This window comes from Canis aureus, chromosome 26 (genome assembly GCF_053574225.1).
Source record: "Canis aureus isolate CA01 chromosome 26, VMU_Caureus_v.1.0, whole genome shotgun sequence".
NCBI lineage: Eukaryota > Metazoa > Chordata > Mammalia > Carnivora > Canidae > Canis > Canis aureus.
In genome coordinates this window covers 41667861-41687607 of record NC_135636.1, presented here as the reverse complement: position 1 = coordinate 41687607, position 19747 = coordinate 41667861, and the positions used below count along the sequence as shown (strand labels likewise).

The following is a 19747-nucleotide window of genomic DNA, read 5'->3' as shown; positions in this document are numbered from 1 at the left end:
ATGAAACTCACCATCTAAAATCATGGTATTCCTTTGTTCAAGTATTTGAAATGTATACTAAATACATGTGTCCTTCAGTAGTGATTTCAAGTTTTCTCGATATAGGTCTTAAATATGTTTTGTTAAATTTATTCCTAGGGACACCTGGATGGCTCTGTTGGTTGGGTGTCTGCCTTTGGCTCAGGTCATGATCTCAGGGTTCTGGGATCAAGCTCCAGGTAGGTCTCCCTGCTCAGTGGGGAGCCTGCTTTTCCCTCTGCCTCTGCCCCTCCCTCTGCTCATGTTCTCTCTCTCTCTTTCTCAAGTGAATAAATACAAATTAAAAAAAAATATTCTCAGTGTATTCAATCTTGATTTTGTTATTTTAAGTGGGAAAATTTCTTTCATTAAAAAAATATTTAATTAATTTATTTATTCATGAGAGACACAGAGAGAGAGGCAGAGGCATAGGCAGAGGGAGAAGCAGGCTCCATGCAGGGAGCCCGATGCGGAACTCAATCCTGGGACGCCAGGATCATGCCCTGGGTCGAAGGCAGGCGCTAAACCGCTGAGCCACCCAGGGACCCCCGGAAATTTTCTTTCAATATATCTTCCACTTGATGATTGTTTGAATATAGAAAGCTACTGATTGATGCATGCTAATTTTGTATCTTGACATCTTACTGCATTATCCTGGGTTTCCTACATATGGGATCAATTCATATGCATCATACTGGCAATTCTACCTTCATCTGCTCAGTTTTTATGCTTCTATAACTCTTTTGCCATCTGATTTGGCACTGACTGGTGCTTATCTTAAATATCCAGTTCTGTTTTATTTTTATTTATTTATTTTTCCAGTTCTGTTTTAAATTATAGTAGTGAAAAAAATAAAAAATAAAATATAGTAGTGAAAATGGATGTTTTTGTTTTGGTCCTTTGGTGGACATGACTCTAGGATTTCTCCAAACAGCATGATGTACTTAGATGTATTTTATCATGGTAAAGAGGCAAATATATATTTCCATTTTACTGAGTATCCATGGATTCTTATTTATTGAATGCATGTGTATGTGTTTTCATCAAGAATGGATGCTGAACTTTCTCAAATGCCTTTTTAGCATAGAAAGAATCATGACTTTTCTCCTCAGATCTGTTAATATCATAAATTATGTTAGCAGGGGTGCTCAGGTGGCTCATTTGGTTAAGCAGCCAGCTCATGATTTTGGCTCAGGTCATGATCTCAGGCTCCTGGGATCTAGTCCCATGTCCTTCTCTGCACTCAGCACAGTCTGCTTGAGGATTCTCTCTCCCTCACCCACTCTGCCCCTCCTTCATCTCCTGAGTGCACACGCTCTCTCTCATAAATAAATAAATCTGTTAAAAAATTATTAACAGATTTTCCAATATTGAACTAGCTTCACATTCCTAGAGTAAAATCCACTTGGCCGTGATGTGTTATTCTTTTTTTTTTTTTTTTTTTAAGTAATCCCTACACCCAATGTGGGCTTGAATTTACGGCTTTGAGACCAAGAGTCACATGCTCCACGGAAGAGCCAGCCAGGAACCAGATGATGTGTTATTCTTTTATTGTGCTTTGGGTTCTATTTGCCAACATGTTATTTAGAATTTTTGCCTGGATAGTTACAAGTGAAAGTTGTTACTCTCTTTGTGCCAGCCAAGGCTTTAATATCAACCTCACACTTCCTGTAAATAATTTCAAAGTTTTCTTTCTTTGCCTATGTTCCAAAACAACTTTAAACACATTAGAATGGTTTACTATTTAAAAGTTTCATAGGATTTCCCTGTGAGGCTACCTAAAGTAGGTTTTTTTGGTGATGCACGTTGCAGATCTTTAACAACCTTCTCTATTTCTCCCACAACCTTTACCATTATCCAGACACAGCAGCAGCATCTGGGAGTATTGAGGGTCTCAGACAAAATCCCAGAACCAGAATCTGAATTTTAATGACATCTTCATGTGGTCTATGTGTTCCTGAGAGAAGTACTTCTTTGGGAATTGGTCTGTTTTTCCTTCTATTCTGAAGCCAAATATGGTAAATTATATTTTCCTGGAGAATTCTTTTTATCCAGATTTTCAATTTTAATTATAGAGAGGAACAAAGTAGACCCTTATGATCCTTTCAATTTTCTCTTTTTCTGTGGCTAATTCTCCCCTTATAGTTTCTTATTATACACACTTGCACTGTCTCCATTTCTTCTGGATTGTGTTAACCAGTGGTTGATCTGTTTCACTGTTGATGCCTTTCTCTGTCATCATCAAAAGGACCAGCTTTGGGGATTTATTTATTAGTCTTCTTTTCCCCCCCTGTTTTACATGGCTACTCATTAAAACAAGGGGGAGAGTGATTGATTTCCATATTTCTGTATTAATTACTTTTGCTTTCCTTCAGTTTGTTTTCTTCTGTAATCCTTTTTCATAAAAATTTTGTTATGTTATTTTATTTTATCTTATTTTATTTTAGAGTAATGTCTATGCCCAGCATGGGGCTTGAACTCAAATCCCAGAGATTGAGAGTTGCATGCTCCACTGACTGAGCCAGCCAGCACCCCCTTAATTCTGTCATTTTGGGAGTTTTGGGGAGAGAGTTAAAAGTCTTTCACTGTAAAGTCTGCATCTTCAAAATTTGTTTTGTTTTTTTGCAGGTACTTCTTCCAATATTTAATAAGTTTGGAGTCTTTCTCTAATGGCTCCCTTTGTGCATATAACATATGATAGCCTGAGTCCCTTATTTCTTTAGACAGTGTCTATTAGTTCCCTTTTATAAGATCCTATAGTTCTTATATAGGATATATAATATAGTTCCTCCTAAAATCTGTACTCAGAACTGGCATGCCATCACTTCTGCACCTCCCACTGGTGAAAGGAGCATTTTCTCTTTCCTTCCTCCTTCTCCCTCCATTCCCTGATTTTAGTCAAGAATTTTTATCATTTACTTTTGTACTTATCATTCGAACCCTTGATGGTCAACTTTGAATTATAGGCTCCAACTCCCAAGTATTGTAAAAGACACTGTTCAGTTTTTTAAAAATATTTTTTAAAGATTTTATTTATTTATTTATTTGTTTATTTATTTATTTATTTATGACAGAGCAAGAGCATGAGTGGGGGCAGGGACAGAGGGAGAGGGAGAAAGAGACTCCCCACTGCACAGGGAGCCCAACTTGGGACTCGATCCCAGGACCCTGGGATCATGACCTGAGCTGAAGCCACATGCTTAACCAGCTGAGCCACCCAGGCGCCCCAACACCATTCATTTTTTGCCCAGTTGTCCAAAGGGTCCTTTATCTTGAATGTATAATACCTCTTGGCACGTGGCTTCGTGTTGGCCACTTTGGATCATTTTCCCTAGCACAGATTGTGACCTCCTATTGTGTAGATTCAAGCCTTCATTCATTTCAAGTTTTCTTGAATTATATCTTTAAGTGTCTGTTCTGTTCAATCATTCTGTATTTCTTCTTTGTAGGTTCCAGTCCTGCACGCTTTGGTTCTCCACTGTCTTGTCTCCTCTTCCTATCATTTTCTTTCTCCCGCTCTCTTCTATGTCATTTTCTCCCCCCCGCCCCCATTTCCTCATTTCTGTCATCTGTCTTCCGCACAGGATTTTCCACAAGGTCTGTTCTTCGTGTGTCTTCCAAGTCGGTCTTGCTTTCTGTGATCTTATTTCCTTCTATTTCTTTCCTGAGCTCTGCTGGTTCATCATCGTTCGCTTCTTCTGTGGACCATCTTCTTTCTGAGTTCTTGAATTATTTCTGCTTGATTGTTTTCCTTCAGAGAGGTGATTGCTCATTCAGTTTTTATTCATGCCAAAATTATTTGGAGGCAATTTTCATCTTCTCCATGTTAACCTTTTCCATCTGTTGCTAGATTTTAATGTTCTTTTCTGCAGGGTTTATTACAGTATCTTTGGAGCAAGGCTTTTATGTTTATTTTTTAAGGCTTGCACTTTAAAGGGCTTGCTTTTCCTAGGTCACCTATCTGCCAATTGTTCCCATGGATGTGGGGAAGGATAGTTGCCTGCCTTCCTAACCGAATGGTATCTCCTCTACCACCAGGGAGCCAGACTGCTTCCTGTGAATATCCTCTCTGTAATTCTCTGTTATACTCTGTTTCTCTGAACCAGACCAGATCCAAGAGGGCTTCTGCTGCCAACACTACTCACCCTGGGTCCTACACTCATTTTTTTTTTAAAGATTTATTTATTTATTTATTTATTTATCTATCTATCTATTTATTTATTTATTTTTTGTTTATTTGTTTATTCATGAGAGACACAGGAAGAGAGAGGCAGAGACACAGGCAGAGGGAGCCTGATGTGGGACTCGATCCCGGGACTCCAGGATCACGACCTAAGCCAAAGGCAGCCCCTCAACCACTGAGCCACCCAGGCGCCCCCAGCCTACACTTATTTCTATAAATAAGGAGGATAGCCTTTACCTCAGGGATGAACACTCGCTTTCTGAGATTTGCTACCACTGAACCCACTCACTACATCCTGTGTGGCTTCTGCCCTATTTTAAAGCTGCTTTTGGAAAACTTTACACACACTGTGAAGTTTATGGATTATATCCTTCTACTGATGTTGCTAAAAATGGAGTTTTGTGAGGCTTTTTTTTTTTAACTCTCCTTGACGCTTTGGTATAATTTCAAGATGGAGAAGGAGAAAATATTGCCATATGCAGCCACTTTTCCTACCCCTGTTATCTCACTGGGTCCTCTTCAGCTACTCTGAGACATAACCAAACAGCTAGGATCGCTGTCCCCATTTTCCTACAGGAGGAAGCAGAGACTCTGAGGCTTTCAGGGTGCTGCAGGGCGGCAGGAGGTTCCAGCACTTGGAGTCTGTCCACAGATCGGATCAACACAGGTCTGTTTTCTCCTTGGCCTCCCCGTCAGGCTAGCGCTCAGGCAGGACAGTAAAGAGTGGAGGAGACTGAGGTCCAGTCGCATCAGTTTTTCCACTCCAAAGGGCCAAGGCAGCTGGTTGGGATCCATGGGGGCGCCTGCACTCCTGTCCAGGGGAAACCAAGGGAGGGGAGGTTGCTGTGGTCTCTCTCCCCCAGCAACCATCCCCTCGGGCAGGCAGCCTGGAAGCAGGACGAGACCACTCCGGGGCATCATATCCCAGTCTAGAACATTCTGGGAAAGCTGCACAGGAGGCTTCCCTGGCTCTCCTGGCTCTGCCTGCCTTCGTCCAGAGAGCCGCAACCGCAACCCCCCCCCCCCCCCCCCCCCCCCCCCCCCCCGCGGGCTCTCTGCCCACTGCATTCCCTGCATAATCCTGGCTCTCTTGGGGGAGGATGCCTGAGGCTAGCTTGTGGCTGCTGAAAACCTTGTTCATTAGAGAACCTCAAATCTCCTAAACCAAGGATGTGCCCCCATCATAGAGACAATCAGCAGCAAGGCCTGGATGTCAGAAAACATCATTTCCTCCATCCCTCCTCTGCCTCCGATCCAGACATGTTTTTTTTTTTCTCTTTTTTTCCTACGCCTGTACGAAAATGACCAAATACGGAAAGGCTGGCCTTCTTTCCTACTTCCTTCAAAAATCTTGATAAAGAGGCTTACACAGTGCTGGTAAAGAAATACTCAGCAAGTCTGTGCTGAAAGAATTACACTTCATCCATTTTATTAAGTGCTTACTGTATGTATTGGCACACGATCTTTTTGAATCCTCCCATCCACCCTGGGAAGGGGGCCCTGTCATGATCCCCTTGTACAGATGAGAAAACCAGGATTCCAAGCATGAAAAGCAGCCTATTCTGTATGTAACTGATGCAAACGACATCTACCCAAATTGACACAAAAAAGTTCAGAGATAAGGCCTGCATTAGTTGGTTTTTGCTGGTAACAAAAACCTTAGAAGCTCCATGATTTATAATAACAATTCTCCATTTGTCTTACTCCTAAGTCTGGTGAGAAATCTCTGCTTCAGGTTCCAGATTGAATTCAGGTTTCTCTGTGTGTCATGACTAATGGCAGAAGCCAGGAAGGTCAAATGGAAATATATAGTTCCTCTCAAAATCTGTACTCGGAACTGGCACGCCATCACTTCTTCACTTCCCACTGGTGAAAGCATGTCATACGCCCAAGTCCACCATCACTGGTCAGGGAGATACTCTCTGCCCACAGTGGGAGGCACTGCAGACATGTGGTAAAGGCCGTGAATGTCTAGTTCTAATACAGGGAAAGTGTAAGAACTGGACACCATGGTCTCATCTACCACAGGACAGATCCAGGAATGTTAATTAACTGTGGGGCTTAGCAATGACTCTCCTCAGGGTCCCAGGATGGCTGCCACAGCACTGAACCAACCTCCACCGGTGCCACCCACTCACATACTGCAGATGTGTGTTGATAGTGTGACCTGCCCTCCTGGTCATCCAGAACTGAGGGATTTCCTGGGATGTGGTGCTTTCAGAATGAAAACCGGGAAAGTCTGGTCAAACAGAATGAGTTTGATCACCCTGTGTGTGTAGTAGATTATTCTTGAACATTTCTGGGCAATGAGGGGATGACATATGAGTGTGTGTGTGTGTGTTATATGTGAGTGTGTGTGTTGCTATTCCTTAGCCCAACACAGCAAATGAATAAATACTCAGTATTACATACTTCCAATTGCAGGGACTATTTGACCACTTCTAATTCCACAGGGCATTTCACTTGGCAGCCTTTCTGCATAGGGCCCCTACCTGCCCTCATGTCAGCCTGGCCTTTACCTCCTGTCTCTCAGGCCTCCTTCTAAAGCCCCATTCTCCAGGGCACCTGGGTGGCTTATTTGGTTAAGCATCTGCCTTCAGCTTGGGTCGTGATCCCGGAGTCCTGGGATCAAGCCCCACGTCATCGGGCTCCCTACTCAGTGGGGAGTCTGCTTCTCCCTCTGGCCTTCTCCCTCCACTCATGCTCTCTTGCTTTCTCTCTCTCTCAAATAAATAAAGTCTTTAAAAATATAAAATAAAACTCCATTCTCCTTCTTTGATTCTACAGAGCACTTGAGTTCCACATCCCAACTCCAGATCTATTTTGCATATCCCCAAATGGCTTAGCCACTGGCCTTTGGCACAGCTAACCTCCAGGGCCAAAATCAGGTGGCAGATGTGTGTTGTTGGACTATGCGGTATTTTATTTTTGTTTTAAATATTTTATTTATTTATTAGTGAGAGACACACAGAGAGAGGCAGAGACATAGGCAGAGGGAGAAGCAGGCTTCCCATGGGGAGCCCGATGCAGGACTCGATCCCAGGACCCCAGGATCACGACCTGAGCCAAAGGCAGATTCTCAAGCACTCAGTCACCCAGGCGCCCTGGCCTCTGAGGTGTTTTAAAATAATGTGAGCTACTCTTTCTGGCTTCTCTTGAATCAAAAGACCTGGCCACACTGAGCACATAGTTGTACATGGCCCATCCATCGTTGGCTGTGCTGAGAAGAGGGAGCTTCCCTTGGGATGGGGCAGTGCTCTCCAGTTTCCACCATCTCCCCCACTCCCTATCACCTTCCTGATATGACAGGTCACTTCATTCATTTATCAGACTTGTTTGGAGACTTGAGTTTGCCACTCTCTCTTTAGTAGCATAAAAATAGTAGAAACTTTGCAGCTTTGGTCTTTTCTTCCCCTTCCTGTCCTCCCCCCTCAACCTGGCCCAGTGTCTGTAAGTGGAAGAATGTATTCTTGCACTGATGGAATTCATGCCTATAGAAGTGCATATAGTCAGCTTGTTGACTGATTTAATTTTTTCGGTTGTTGTTTTAGATGGCAAATATATTTCCTTACCTCTGCAGCCATGAAAATGTACCTGTCAGGCCTCTGGCATGGAGCCTAATCAACAGACCATGGATTCATCCTAACAGTTGAGTCAAGACCACACTTCCCAGGGGCTGGTCCCAGTTAATCAGTGAGGGAGGCAGGGAGGCAGGGAGGCAGGGAGGCAGGGAGGCAGGAGGCAGGCCCATTCCCAGGAGACACAGGGCTCCTCTGGAAGCATAAGGACTTTTTGTCAGCCGTACTGAACTTTCTTAGAAAGCCACTGCAGTCTACAACCACCCTATCTTCTTTTCTCCCTCCTTCCTCCCTCCCTCCCAGCCTCCACTGGCTCCCTCCTCACCTCCTCACTCCCTGCCTCTCATCCCGGCATTTTCCCTAATAAATCTCTTGGATATTTTTTTCCATGTTGGCTCTCTCAGAGGACCTGGACTAACATCCCTTCCCATAACAGGTTTAGATGAACTGAAAGGAAGAAAGAGCTTCCAGGCAGGTAACCAGCACAAATAAAGGTGGGGAGGTAGGAAACCCTAAGGTGTGTTCATACCACATGGGGAAATTAGTCTGTCCTAAGAAGGCTTCAAGTCCTCATGCTATAGCCTATCAAAAGAAGTGCTGTGTGACCTTGCGTAACTTACTGAGTGTCTCTGGGCCTGGTATTTACCACTGGCAAACTGGGAGTACAAATAGTACCCATTTTATAGAGTCTTGTGGGGATTAGACAAGTTAATATGAAAAAGAGTTTTTAATGGTCTAAATTACCAACTAAACTTGGAGCCATAATTACAAAAATACTTAAAACTGGCTTTCTCTGATGGGGCTGGATTTTAACTTCGAAGAAGGCAACACACATAATATTTTCCTTTCCAAATACAATTTGTTTGTAGTCTTTGGGATGCAGACATGAACCAGATCTAGTCCCTGGAAGAGAAAAAACAGGGTTGTGGGTCAGAAAGGGCCGTCCTTTCCCAGCAGAGCCCCCCGTTTTCTGGAGTTGGGTCTTGACATTGTCCTCATGACCCTATTACGGCTAGATAAGAGAGCAGAGGTTGGGCGGGATCAGAGAGTTGCCCAGATGTCTTGTGTCTACTGGACAGTGGACATCTGGACACAAGACTCTTACAGAGGAACATGTGGATGCTTATTACTGGGTGACCGCCCCTGGGAGAGGTAGAGGGAAGAAGGAATTTCCTGAGACTCTATCTGACACAGGGGCTTCACTCCCCAGATGAAGGCTTGGATGCCAGGGTTGAAACCGTACTGGGTGACTCCCTGCCATCACCACTACCAGCAACATGCCCATTATACAGATAAAGTAGTTGAGGCTCAGTAAGCAGAAGTGATTTGCTTAGGGTCGTGCAGCAAGCAAGTGGCAATGTTGGGATTTGAATTCAGCTCTCAAGCCTGGAATGTCCTAGCCCTTCCACCATGAGCCGGAGGGGTGGCCCTTGGGGAAGTTTTCCTTAATCTTTAGTCTTAAAGCCATACCAGCCTTCAGCACAGCCTTGTCAGGCCCCGTGGGTCAGGAGAGTTTGGAATCTCTGCTTCTTGCCAGAGCTTGCTTGTGCTGCAAGATGCCACATAGATACCCTATGAAGAGGATACCCTGTTAGCTTAATAAAGCTAGCAAGTCTGACCTGTAATAAAAGTGAAAATAGGGATGCCTGGGTGGCTCAGTGGTCAAGCATCTGCCTTTGGCTCAGGTTGTGATCCTGGAGTCCCAGGATCGAGTCCTGCATCAGGCTCCCCACAGGGAGCCTGCTTCTCCCTCTGCCTATATCTCTGCCTCTCTCTGTGTGTCTCCCATGAATAAATAAATAAAATCTTTTTAAAAAGAGAGAAAATAATAAGATGAAGGGACACATTTGAAAGCTCGCAAGGGCTGGTACTGTGAGAATCACTTTGGATGCATTGACCTCACGGAGTCCTCACCACAGCCACAGCTGGCAGTTTGTCTTAGCTAGAAATGTTTTTGGCTGCATGCAAGAGGAAATCTGACTCATGGTGTCTTCAGCAACACAGATATTTTATTATTTCATAAACGAAAGGCTGGAGTTAGGTGGTTCTTGGGATGGTTATTCTTTAGTTCTGGTTTGGGGTCTGCAATCATCTTCCCGGCCTTTCCTTATAACATCCCACCATCACATCCTCACACAACGGCCGCCAGGGGACAGGAGGCAAATAGGGAGGAAAAATTCTCCTAGAAACCCCAGCAGAGGTCCAGAAGGCACCCACTTGGCTTGTCTGGGGACCAATCCCCAGCAAAGAGGGATATCCCCAGTTGGCTCAGACCAATGGGAAGAAGGCGGGGCCATCTTCCTGAACATGTGCCTAATTCCTTTTTTTTTTTTTAAAGGCTTTATTTATTTATTTGAGAGAGTGAGAATGAGCAAGGGGAGGGGTGTAGGGAGAGGGAGAAGCAGACTCCCCACTGAACAGAGAGGCCAACGTGGGGCTTGATCTCAGGACCCCAGGATCATAACCCGAGCCGGAGGCAGATGCTCAATGGACTGAGCCAGCCAGGCGCTCTGCATGTGCCTAATTCCTGAACAAAATCAGGTTTCATTAGCAAGGGTAGAGGCCAGGGGACCCAACACGTTGTTCTCTTAAACTGCTTCCCCTGGGTGGGGAGGTGCCCCTGGATTGAGCAGGGAGGAGAGACATGCTTGGGAGTGATTTGGACTGGGGTGCTGCTGGTTTACACTCAAGCCTGGGATGTGTGGTAGAAGAGCTAACATTTATTGAACACCTACTGTGTACCAGGCCCCATGCTGGGTGATTTCATTCTCTCATCATCTATTTTTTTTATTTTTTTATTTTTTTAATTTATGATAGTCACAGAGAGAGAGAGAGAGAGAGGCAGAGACATAGGCAGAGGGAGAAGCAGGCTCCATGCACCGGGAGCCCGACGTGGGATTCGATCCCGGGTCTCCAGGATCGCGCCCTGGGCCAAAGGCAGGTGCCAAACCGCTGCGCCACCCAGGGATCCCCATTCTCTCATCATTTAATTCAGTCCTCAAAACAGATCTGTGGGGAAGGAACCATTCTTCCCATTTTTCAGATGACAAAACAGAGACCAAACACTGATCCCATGTATGGTGAGAGGCTGAACTGGGCTAAGTGCTGACAGCAGTTAACTGTCACTAATGCTCACCTGTGTAGCCGGCACTCCAAGGCGTGTCCCCTGGATTAGGTCATTTACTCACCCCCACTCCACTGATGCAGCACCCTGGCTCAGGCAGAGCAGACTGCTCAGAGTCACACACTTTAGCATCGGCCAAGCTGGGCTGTGAACCCCACTGCCAGAAGGCTGCCCCATGGTGCTCCCCAAATTTGGAGAAAACTCTCCAGGCCTGTTCTGTGGCCTTTTTGGGATTGTTGGCATTGTAGGCAGATAAGCTGGATAAATAAACAAGAGGTTCAGGAAACTCCTTTCGCCTCTTGATGTTCTAAATCCAGAGGACACACGAGGGTCATCCAGCTGCCTTGACAGCCAACATTGAACAGGCAAATAGATGAATCTTTAACATGATAGCAAGAATATTAGGTACTGTCAAGAAAAAAAAAAAAAAAAAAAACCTGGGGAATCTGGGTGGCTTAGTCACCCAGGACTGAGGAGGACGCTGCAATGGTGGAGACCATAGGCAGAATGTGGGCCTCTCCTACTCCACTCACCATATTCCCCCCTCTGCCCCCACATCACTGTCCCATCCTTGTACCCCCTTCCCCATCCTCATCCCCCTCAGTGCGAGTCTGCTTCTCTCTCTGCTCCTCACCCCTCTCATTCTCTCTCTCAAATGAATAAATAAAATCTAAAAAAAGAGAGAAAAAAACCCAAACAGGTTAAAGCAATAGAGAATGATGGTGTGACCATTTAGACCAGGTGGTCAAGGAAGGCTTCTCTGAGGAGGTGATAGTTGAACAGAGACAGAGGAATGAGGGATGTGATGGAAAGAGCCAGCTGTGCAAGTCTCTGAGAAAAGATAGCTCTAGACAGAGGGAATAAATACCAAGTGCAAAGGCCCGAGGTGGAAGTGAGTTTGGCACACTTGGGGAAGGACAAGAGGTGAATGTGGCTGGAACAGACTTGGGGAGGCAGAGATTGGGGGCTGTGAGGTTAGGGAGGTAAGGGGAGGGGAGGGAAGGGCAGATCACGCTGGTCCTTCCAGGACCTTGTAAGGACTTGGGGCGGTGCTCTGAGATGGAGCCATGGGGGATTCTGAGTAGGATTCAGTTACAGGATCTGACTTCATGATTTCAGGGGTGATGAGATTGAACTCAGCATCACCAGATCCCACTCAGCAGGGAGTCCGCTTGGGATTCTCTCTCTCTCTCCCTCTGCCTCATCCTTGAATAAACAAATCTTAAAAAAAAAAAAAAAAGATAAAAGGCACCCATCAGTAAGAAACAGGGAGTTAGAATCAGACCTCCACCCACTGACTCACCACACTCACCTGTGCCAAACACAGTACAGCCCTTTGCAACTTCTTTTCACTGCAAGCTCTCCTTGCTTTCCCACAGTGCCTCTGACCTGTCGGTTCCCAGCTGGCCTCAGAGAGGGTGTGAGTGGGTGGAGGAGCAGGTGGGGGCAGTCTGCGATCCTCCTAGCACCCGGGGGTGCTCACTCTTGCAGAGTCGCGAGACCTGGAGGTTGGCACCCGAGCGCCAGGTAGCGGTGGCAGGGGCCACCGGGTCCCGAGCCCCTGCTCTGCGCCCCGGGACAGGTCTGGACGCTCGGCGCCCCTGCTCTGCGCCCCGGGACAGGTCTGGACGCTCGGCGCCCCGTCTCTCCCAGCGGCGGAGGGCGCGGTGACGAAGGGCCGGGCCGGGAGCGGCTCCTGCAGCCCCGTTCACTACGGTTACTGAGGGGCTCGGGGACCCGGGCGGCCCCACGTGGCGCGACCGGCCCGGGCCACTCCGGCCGGGGGCGGGGACCGTAGGCAGCTCGGGGGCTCCCCCGCCGCGCTCACCGCGCCCCCGCGTGCCCCCGCCCCGGCCTCGGCCCCCGGGTCGCCCGCCTCCCTCCTCCTGCCCCTCCCCCTCCCCGCGTCCCCGCAGTTTCCACCCCCCTTCCTGGCCCCGGGAGGGGCTCCCCGAGAGCGCCCCGCCCCCCCGGGACCCCGGCGCCGCCGCGGACCCGCCCCCCGCCGAGGCGGGCCGCCGGGCAGGGAGCAGGGAGGGAGCGAGCGAGCGCCGAGAGGCACCTGGACGCCCGGAGCCGCCGCCGCCCGGCCATGACCTGGGCGCTGCTCCTCGGGCTCCTGGCCGCGCTGCTGCTGCTGCTGCTGCTGAGCCGCCGGCGCACGCGGTGAGTGCCCCCCCCACCCCCCACCCCACCCCCATCCCCGGGGCGCCCTCGGCCTGCTCCCCGCGCCTGCCCGCCTCCCCACCCCGGGAGGGCCCGGCCCGGCCGCCGCGGGAGGCGCCGAGCGGGGAGGGGGCGCGGGACGTGGGCCCGGCCGGGGGAGCAGGCCGAGGGCTCCCGGGGCGCAGCGCTCGGCCGCACCTGCGGGGGCGGTCCCGGGAGAGACCCGGGGCTCCGGGGCGGCGTGGGGGCGCGGGCGGGCTCGGGGCGCCCCGGGCGAGAAGCCGCCTCCCGCGCTGCAGCCCCGGCCTGGATCCCGCGCGGCTCCCGCCAACCTCCAGCCTCCGTCGGCTCCCGGGGGGCGGGGGAGCGGGGGAGCCTCGCTGCCGGCTCCCCGGCTCCCCGCTCCCTGTTCCCCGCTCCTCGCCCCATTGCACAGATGCGCGAGTCGAGGCCGGGGAGGGCAGAGGCCTGAGGGATGCCCCCTTACTGGCTCTGGAGCCACTTTCCGTGGGATCCCCCGACCTGGACCGGGGAGCTTAGTAGGCTCGGCGCTCCGTCCGCTCGGATCCAGAAAGGGGTCTCCCCTCCCCGACACCCTACAACCTGGGCAGGGTGGAGCCGGGGCCAGACTTAGCTTCCTGGTCCCAAAAATTGATCTGCTCTCCTATTTAGAAGATGTAAATCTCATACACTTCATTTTTTTTAAATTTTTATTTATTTATGATAGTCACAGAGAGAGGAGAGAGAGGCAGAGACACAGGCAGAGGGAGAAGCAGGCTCCATGCACCGGAAGCCCGATGTGGGACTTGATCCCGCGTCTCCAGGATCGCGCCCTGGGCCAAAGGCAGGCGCCAAACCGCTGCGCCACCCAGGGATCCCAATAAATCTCATACACTTCAAATCAGAGATGGCAGCAGATCTTTTTTTTTTTTTAATTTTAAAAATTAATTTGAATTGCTCATGGAATAGCTGAATACATGTGACTTAGATATTTGTTCTGTTATAGATAAGACTGAAGCCCTTCCCTTCCGACAATTCTAGACTTTTCTTGTTGATCAAGGCTACCTCATAGGGCTGCCTGACAACGAGGCTGGCGGGGGAACTTTCCAGATTTTTTTTAAAAGTACACTTTTTTTTTTTTAAATCTCAGGCTGGTTTTATATTTACGGAAAAGTTGCTGAGGTTGTACGAAGAGTTCCCAAATACCCTTTATCCAGTTTCCACCACTGTTAACACGTTATGTTATCGTGGTAGGTTCATCAAAACTAGAACCCAACACTGGTCTGTGCAGATTAACCAATGCTCAGCATATGGAAATTATCAGCCTCTCGTAGTCAGAACTAGTTAAGCAGCTGCTCCCTGCCTTAGTTTCCTAATCTTTAAGATGGGAATGATGCAAAAATAAAAATAAAATGGGGGTGATGATGGCAATAGTAGAGAGTGGAATTGCTGGGTTAGAAAAAAAATGCTAGTTAAACATTATTTTAGCAAATTCTTGCTATAATCCAGAGAGAAAATTTATCTTTGAGGGGGAGTTGTTGATTTTTATACCCAGTGGGTTAGGAGGGTCAAGAAATGGGTATTGGGGAGAAATGTGGGTAAAATGTCATTGACAGCTTATAGGCAGCTGGGTGGACCCTGGGAAGATCCCATAGGGACCCCAATTCAGGCCCCAATCTCATTTTCTCCTCCCACCTTAGCAGGGAGCACTCTTGTTACTTCTATTTTAAGGAGGAAACCGGCTCAGGGAGGCTAAGCAGCTTGTCCAGGGTCTGCCTGGATTACAGATCTGGGCTATAAGGATTTTTAATTATAAAAAAAAATGAATTTCCATGCTTCCCATACATTTTATTTGTAATCTGAACACTCAAAAGTCTTAGAATCACATGATGTTAAGATAGTAAGATGTGGTAACAAAGTTTTTAGGGAAGGACACGTAATCAAGTGTTGGAAGAGAGGTGGATGAGGCTGATGCTGTGTAGACAGTGAGCCAGTTGGAGTCAAACAAGCAAGGCCTCACACCTTCCCTTCTGCTCACTGACCCCGAGGTCCTGTTCATCACCCCATTTTATAGCTGAAGCCTACAAGGGCCTGGTGACCTCGTTAGGGCCACACAGAAAATATATTCCATACGTAGCCAGTTCCAAAATGCGTGCTTTTCATAGTAAAAGAAAAAGTACTACTTCAGTCATTCGGCGGCTGTCTTTACCTCTAGCTTTTTTTTTTTTTTTTAAGTTAAAATTTGTAATTATGAAAAATTTCAACTCTGCAGAAATATAAGGATAGTATGAGAACCCTCGTGTACCCATCTCCTTGATCTGACAGTTAATATTTTTACAAAAAAATTACAGATGTTATAATCTCTCTCCAGGAAATATTTCAGAATGTATGTCAAAAACAACCCCAATTCTATTACTCTGCCTAAGGATTTTCATGTTCTTAATATCTAGTCTCCAGTCCAAATTTCTGCAATTATGGCAAAGATTTTTAAACCCAGCTCGGTAACTCTGTCTTCTCCTGGGAGAGGTTGTGAGCTGGAATTAGGAAGTCTGACATCTCTGCCCACGGGGCTAATGACCTGCATGTGGGTGTCAGAAACATTCTTCCCACTTTTCTTTCAGGCCTTGGTTTCTCCATCTGTTCCCTGAGATGGCTCACGCAGCTGGTGTCCCGTGCCCTAGCCACTCCGCCAGGCAGTGTGCATCTCTTCCTCTTGGCTTGTGTGTCTGCTCTATAGAGCATTGGAAGAGGTCTCCAGGGTGGGAGGCCCCTTTTCCAGGGTGCCAGAGGCCACCATGGCATCCGGTGAGGGTTCCTGGTGGCTCAGGGGCTGATCTGGGCCCTTCAAGGATACGAAATTTCTAGGTACAAATAGCTTTATCCCCTTCCAATGTGCACTAACCAGAGGCCACCCAGTGGTGGTCCATGGCCACATTCAGCGCAGGCAGGGCTGCGCACACAGTGCCAGAAGGAGAAAACTCGTAGTGAGGTCGGGGGGTTCCACACACAAAACTCCACATTTCCAGCTTCTCATGAAAAATGGGACAATGTGGCAGCACCTGCCTGGGACTCAGTAAGAGTCCTCTCTAAGCCTGGCCACAGTCACCACCGCTCCTTGTTGCCTCTCCCACGTACCTCTGTCCTCTCGCTATCCTGCCGTTAACTGTTCTTTATTGTGTTGAGAATTCCCTGAATCTTTGATGTCAGTTACAAAAACAGGAAAACAAAAACTAGAGCCAAATGGTCACATGCTTTTCCTTCACAGTGGTAGGCAAGGGGGTACGGAACCGAAGAGTGTTAATGGGGGCCACTAGTGGGTGAGCCCTGGGAAGGAATGGGTCAAGCACTTTGAATGGAAGCTCAGGTTGCTGAAACTGGCCCTCGCCTGTCCCCATTAAATCCTCCCAGAGCCCAAGGCCCTGAACTGAGCTGGAACTACTGGATAGAGAGGCAGTCCGCCAATAATACTGCACAGCTAAATGATGCAGCCTCTGCTCTGGGCAATCCAGAGTCCCTTAACCCCCTCAGCAACTCTGGGGGACAGGTGCTTCTCCTCGAGCACCAACTGTATACATGAATCAGTCGTTTGCTACATTTATTAAGTGCCTACTCTATGCCGCACACTGTTGTAAGTGTTGGAGTCCACGAGTGCCTACATTTGTGGAACTTCTGCCTGGTGTAGGGGTGATATTTTAGGGTACAAGGTGGGTGATACCCATCCTTAACTCTCTCTCCCAATTTGCAGAGTGTTGAGTGGAGGAGAGACGGGACAAGTGGTGAAGTTGGCCATGGAGTCTGAGAGTGAGGAGTGGGCACTTTGGGGAGGAACCCACATGTTGGGAATTAAAGCTCCAGGGGAAGATCAGAAAAGGTGTCCTGGTGTCTGAAACAGGAAAGGCTGGCTGTGTGGGCAGGAGCTGGGGATGAGAAGGTCCAGCCCTTCCCCCTGCCCCCCCAGGGTCTGGCAGTGCCTCAAAAAAGAGTGAGAGTGTCAATGGGTGAGGCTAGAGACCGCAGACCCCAAAATAGAGCCTGCTTCATCCCTGCGGGCTGATGGCTGAGTCACCTTGGAATGTGGCCTGAGCCTGAGCTAGATTCAGGGCCCAGCCTCCAAGAGCCAGCGACCACATCAGGGGTCAATGTGGTCAGACGCCTGGGCTCCCAGCTTCCTGCCTTTGTTTGAGCCTCCTTGGGACTTTTCTGGGGAATGGTGGAAGCTGCCAGAAATAACACCTGGCTCACTGGCGAGCTCTGGCAACAGCCTGGACCAAAAGCTAGGAGAGGAAGCTCTCACCCTGCCCATACCTCCAAAAGTGTCTTAGGGGGAAAAAAGCCCCTTGTCCTGGAAGTGGGGGAGTCAGATGCTCGCCTCACCTCCGCTTCCATTATTGCTCTCCTGGATGATCACAGTAGTCTCTGTTGTGACTTTTTAAATGCATAACTGCATCGCTTCCCAGCTCCCACTTCCTACCCTCCAGAGGCTCCCATGGCACTCCGCGTGGAAGCCTGATCCTGGCCACAGGTCATGTCCTGCCTCTCACCCCCACACTCTCCACTCTAGCTACACCAGCTCCTGCTGTCTTGAAAGCCTCACAGGCATGCTGACACCCCAGGGCCCTTGCACTTGCTGTTCCCACTGCCTGAAATCCTTTTCTCTCTCTTCCACAGCACTCCTTTCTCATCCTGTGGATCTTTGCTCACCTGGTGCTTCGGGGAGTGGGGGGCTTCCCTCACCCCTTCTCTAAACCAGCCCCTGTCACTGTGTCATATCACCCTTCTTTATTCTTTCTTTACTGATGTATAATTTGCATACTATAGCATCCACCCTTTTAAAGTATACAGCTCAGTGGGTTTTAGAATATTCACAGAGCTGCACCACCATCACCACTGCCCAACTCTAGGATATTTTTCATCATCCCCCAGAGAAATCCCATCCCCATTACCCCATTAGCGATCACTCTGCATCTCCCCTCCCCCCAACCCCTGGCAACCACTAATCTATTTTCTTTCTCTATGGAAGTGACTTTTCTGGACATTCTGTAGAAATAGATCATCCAGTATGTGACCTTTTGTGTTTGGCTCCTTTCACTGAGCATGATGGTTTTGAAGTTTCTCCACACTGTGGTATGAATCATTATTTCTTTCCTCCTTATGGCTGAATAAGGTTCCATGGTATGCACATACCCTATCTTGTCTATCCATTAGTCAGTCGACCGACATTTGGGTTGGCTCCGTGTTTTGGCTGCTGTGCATGATGCCACCATGAACAATAGGTACAGGTTTATATATGAGCTTATGCTTTCAGAGCTTCGGGGTGTATGGCTGGGTCGTAGAGTAACTCTGTTTAACCTTTCAAGGAACTGCCAGGCTAGTTTCCAAAACAACTGCCCCATTTTTACATTCTCACTAAAAATACAGCAGGAGCCCGTTTCTCCACATCCTTGCCAGTGGATACTTTCCTTGGGTTTTTTTTAGATGATGCCCATCTTGGTGCGAAGTGGTATCACAGCAGGCATGATCCATGAAGTCGGGCGCCTTGCCTGTCCTGTTCACTGCTGTGCCTCCAGCACGCAGAGCAGTGCATGCTTCCTAGTTAATATTCGGCGAGTGAGTGAATAACTCCACCGTGAGCAGAGATGGGATGACTCACTCATTGAGCAGATAGGGAGCTCTCTGCATCCCTGTGGTTCTGATAATTCTAGGATGAGGACACTGGGTTTAAGGACTGCCAAGAGGTCTACCATGAGCACCAACCAGCCTTGCGCTGTTGTGAGGCCCATTTCGTGATGGTGATGGAGCTCTCCCTAGCTAACGTCCCTCCCCCAGAGGTCAGTAATGCGGCTAGTCCTCCCGCTATCTCCTGCCACTCAGCCGTGCTCTCCAGTCTCATCCTTTCTCTGTGGGCGTGACAGGGAGCATGAAATGATCAAAGCCCTGTCCAGGCTGGCTCAGGCAGAGAACTCTGTGTCCTTGTACTATTGCCTTCTAGAAAGCTCTCCCACCCACCGGAAAGTGTCCACGTCAACTGGACTCCCTAACATGTACCAACGTCTGCTGGTCGCCCAGCTTCTGCTCTTGGCCCCCCGTAATCCAACCTCTACTCAGCAGCCAAAAGAAAAAACCTAAGTCAAATCATGTCCCTGTGCTACTTGAAACTCTTCCGTGGATCCCACCTCCCTCAGGGGAAAGGCCAAAGTCCTCACAGCTGCCTCTGAGGCCCCGCATGGTCTGGCGCCTGTTACCAGTCTGGCTTCAGGTCCTGCTGTTTCTCCTTGCTCCCTCCAGCCACACTGGCCTCCTTACTGTTCTTAGAACACAGCAGGCATGATCCAGCCCTGGGGCCTTTGCACTTGTTCCTTCTGCCTGGAAGGCTCTTCTTCCAGATATCTATGTGGCTCCTTCCCTCACCACCTTTAGGTCTTTCTCAAATATTTCGGGGAAGCCTGCAATGCCCTCTCTACTTAAAATCACACCCCATGCCCTATACTCTTTCTTTTCCCCTACTTAATCAAGTGGTGATAACTGTGGTTTCTGCAGGCGACCTGGCGAGCCTCCCCTGGACCTGGGCAGTATCCCCTGGTTGGGCCATGCCTTGGAGTTTGGAAAAGATGCTGCCAGCTTCCTCACAAGGATGAAAAAGAAGCATGGTGATATCTTTACTGTAAGTACCTTCTGTGC

The 19747-nt window shown here is 48.5% G+C and overlaps 1 protein-coding gene and 1 long non-coding RNA gene across 6 annotated transcripts in view; one reads left to right on the top strand and one right to left on the bottom strand.

The window, feature by feature from the left end:
• Positions 1-3032: 3032 nt before the first annotated feature.
• On the bottom strand, positions 3033-12781 carry LOC144298496 (uncharacterized). 5 transcript variants are annotated; one of them, XR_013365429.1, is made up of 5 exons: positions 12216-12778; positions 11934-12124; positions 9250-9351; positions 6340-8682; positions 3033-5012 (listed from the first exon to the last, which is right to left on the bottom strand). It is a non-coding gene; the product is annotated as an uncharacterized LOC144298496 (long non-coding RNA). The 5 variants fall into 5 exon arrangements; XR_013365431.1 differs by having other exon boundaries at positions 7774-8682; positions 12216-12772; XR_013365432.1 differs by having other exon boundaries at positions 7796-8682; positions 12216-12772.
• Positions 12782-12909: 128 nt separating this feature from the next.
• The window catches only part of PTGIS (prostaglandin I2 synthase), a 40104-nt gene continuing 33266 nt past the window's right edge, over positions 12910-19747 (top strand). Inside the window, exons 1-2 of the mRNA XM_077873528.1 lie at positions 12910-13069; positions 19607-19730. Coding sequence (XP_077729654.1) covers positions 12996-13069; positions 19607-19730 — 198 coding nt within the window. The 5' untranslated portion in view covers positions 12910-12995. The remainder of the gene's footprint in view (positions 13070-19606; positions 19731-19747) is intronic.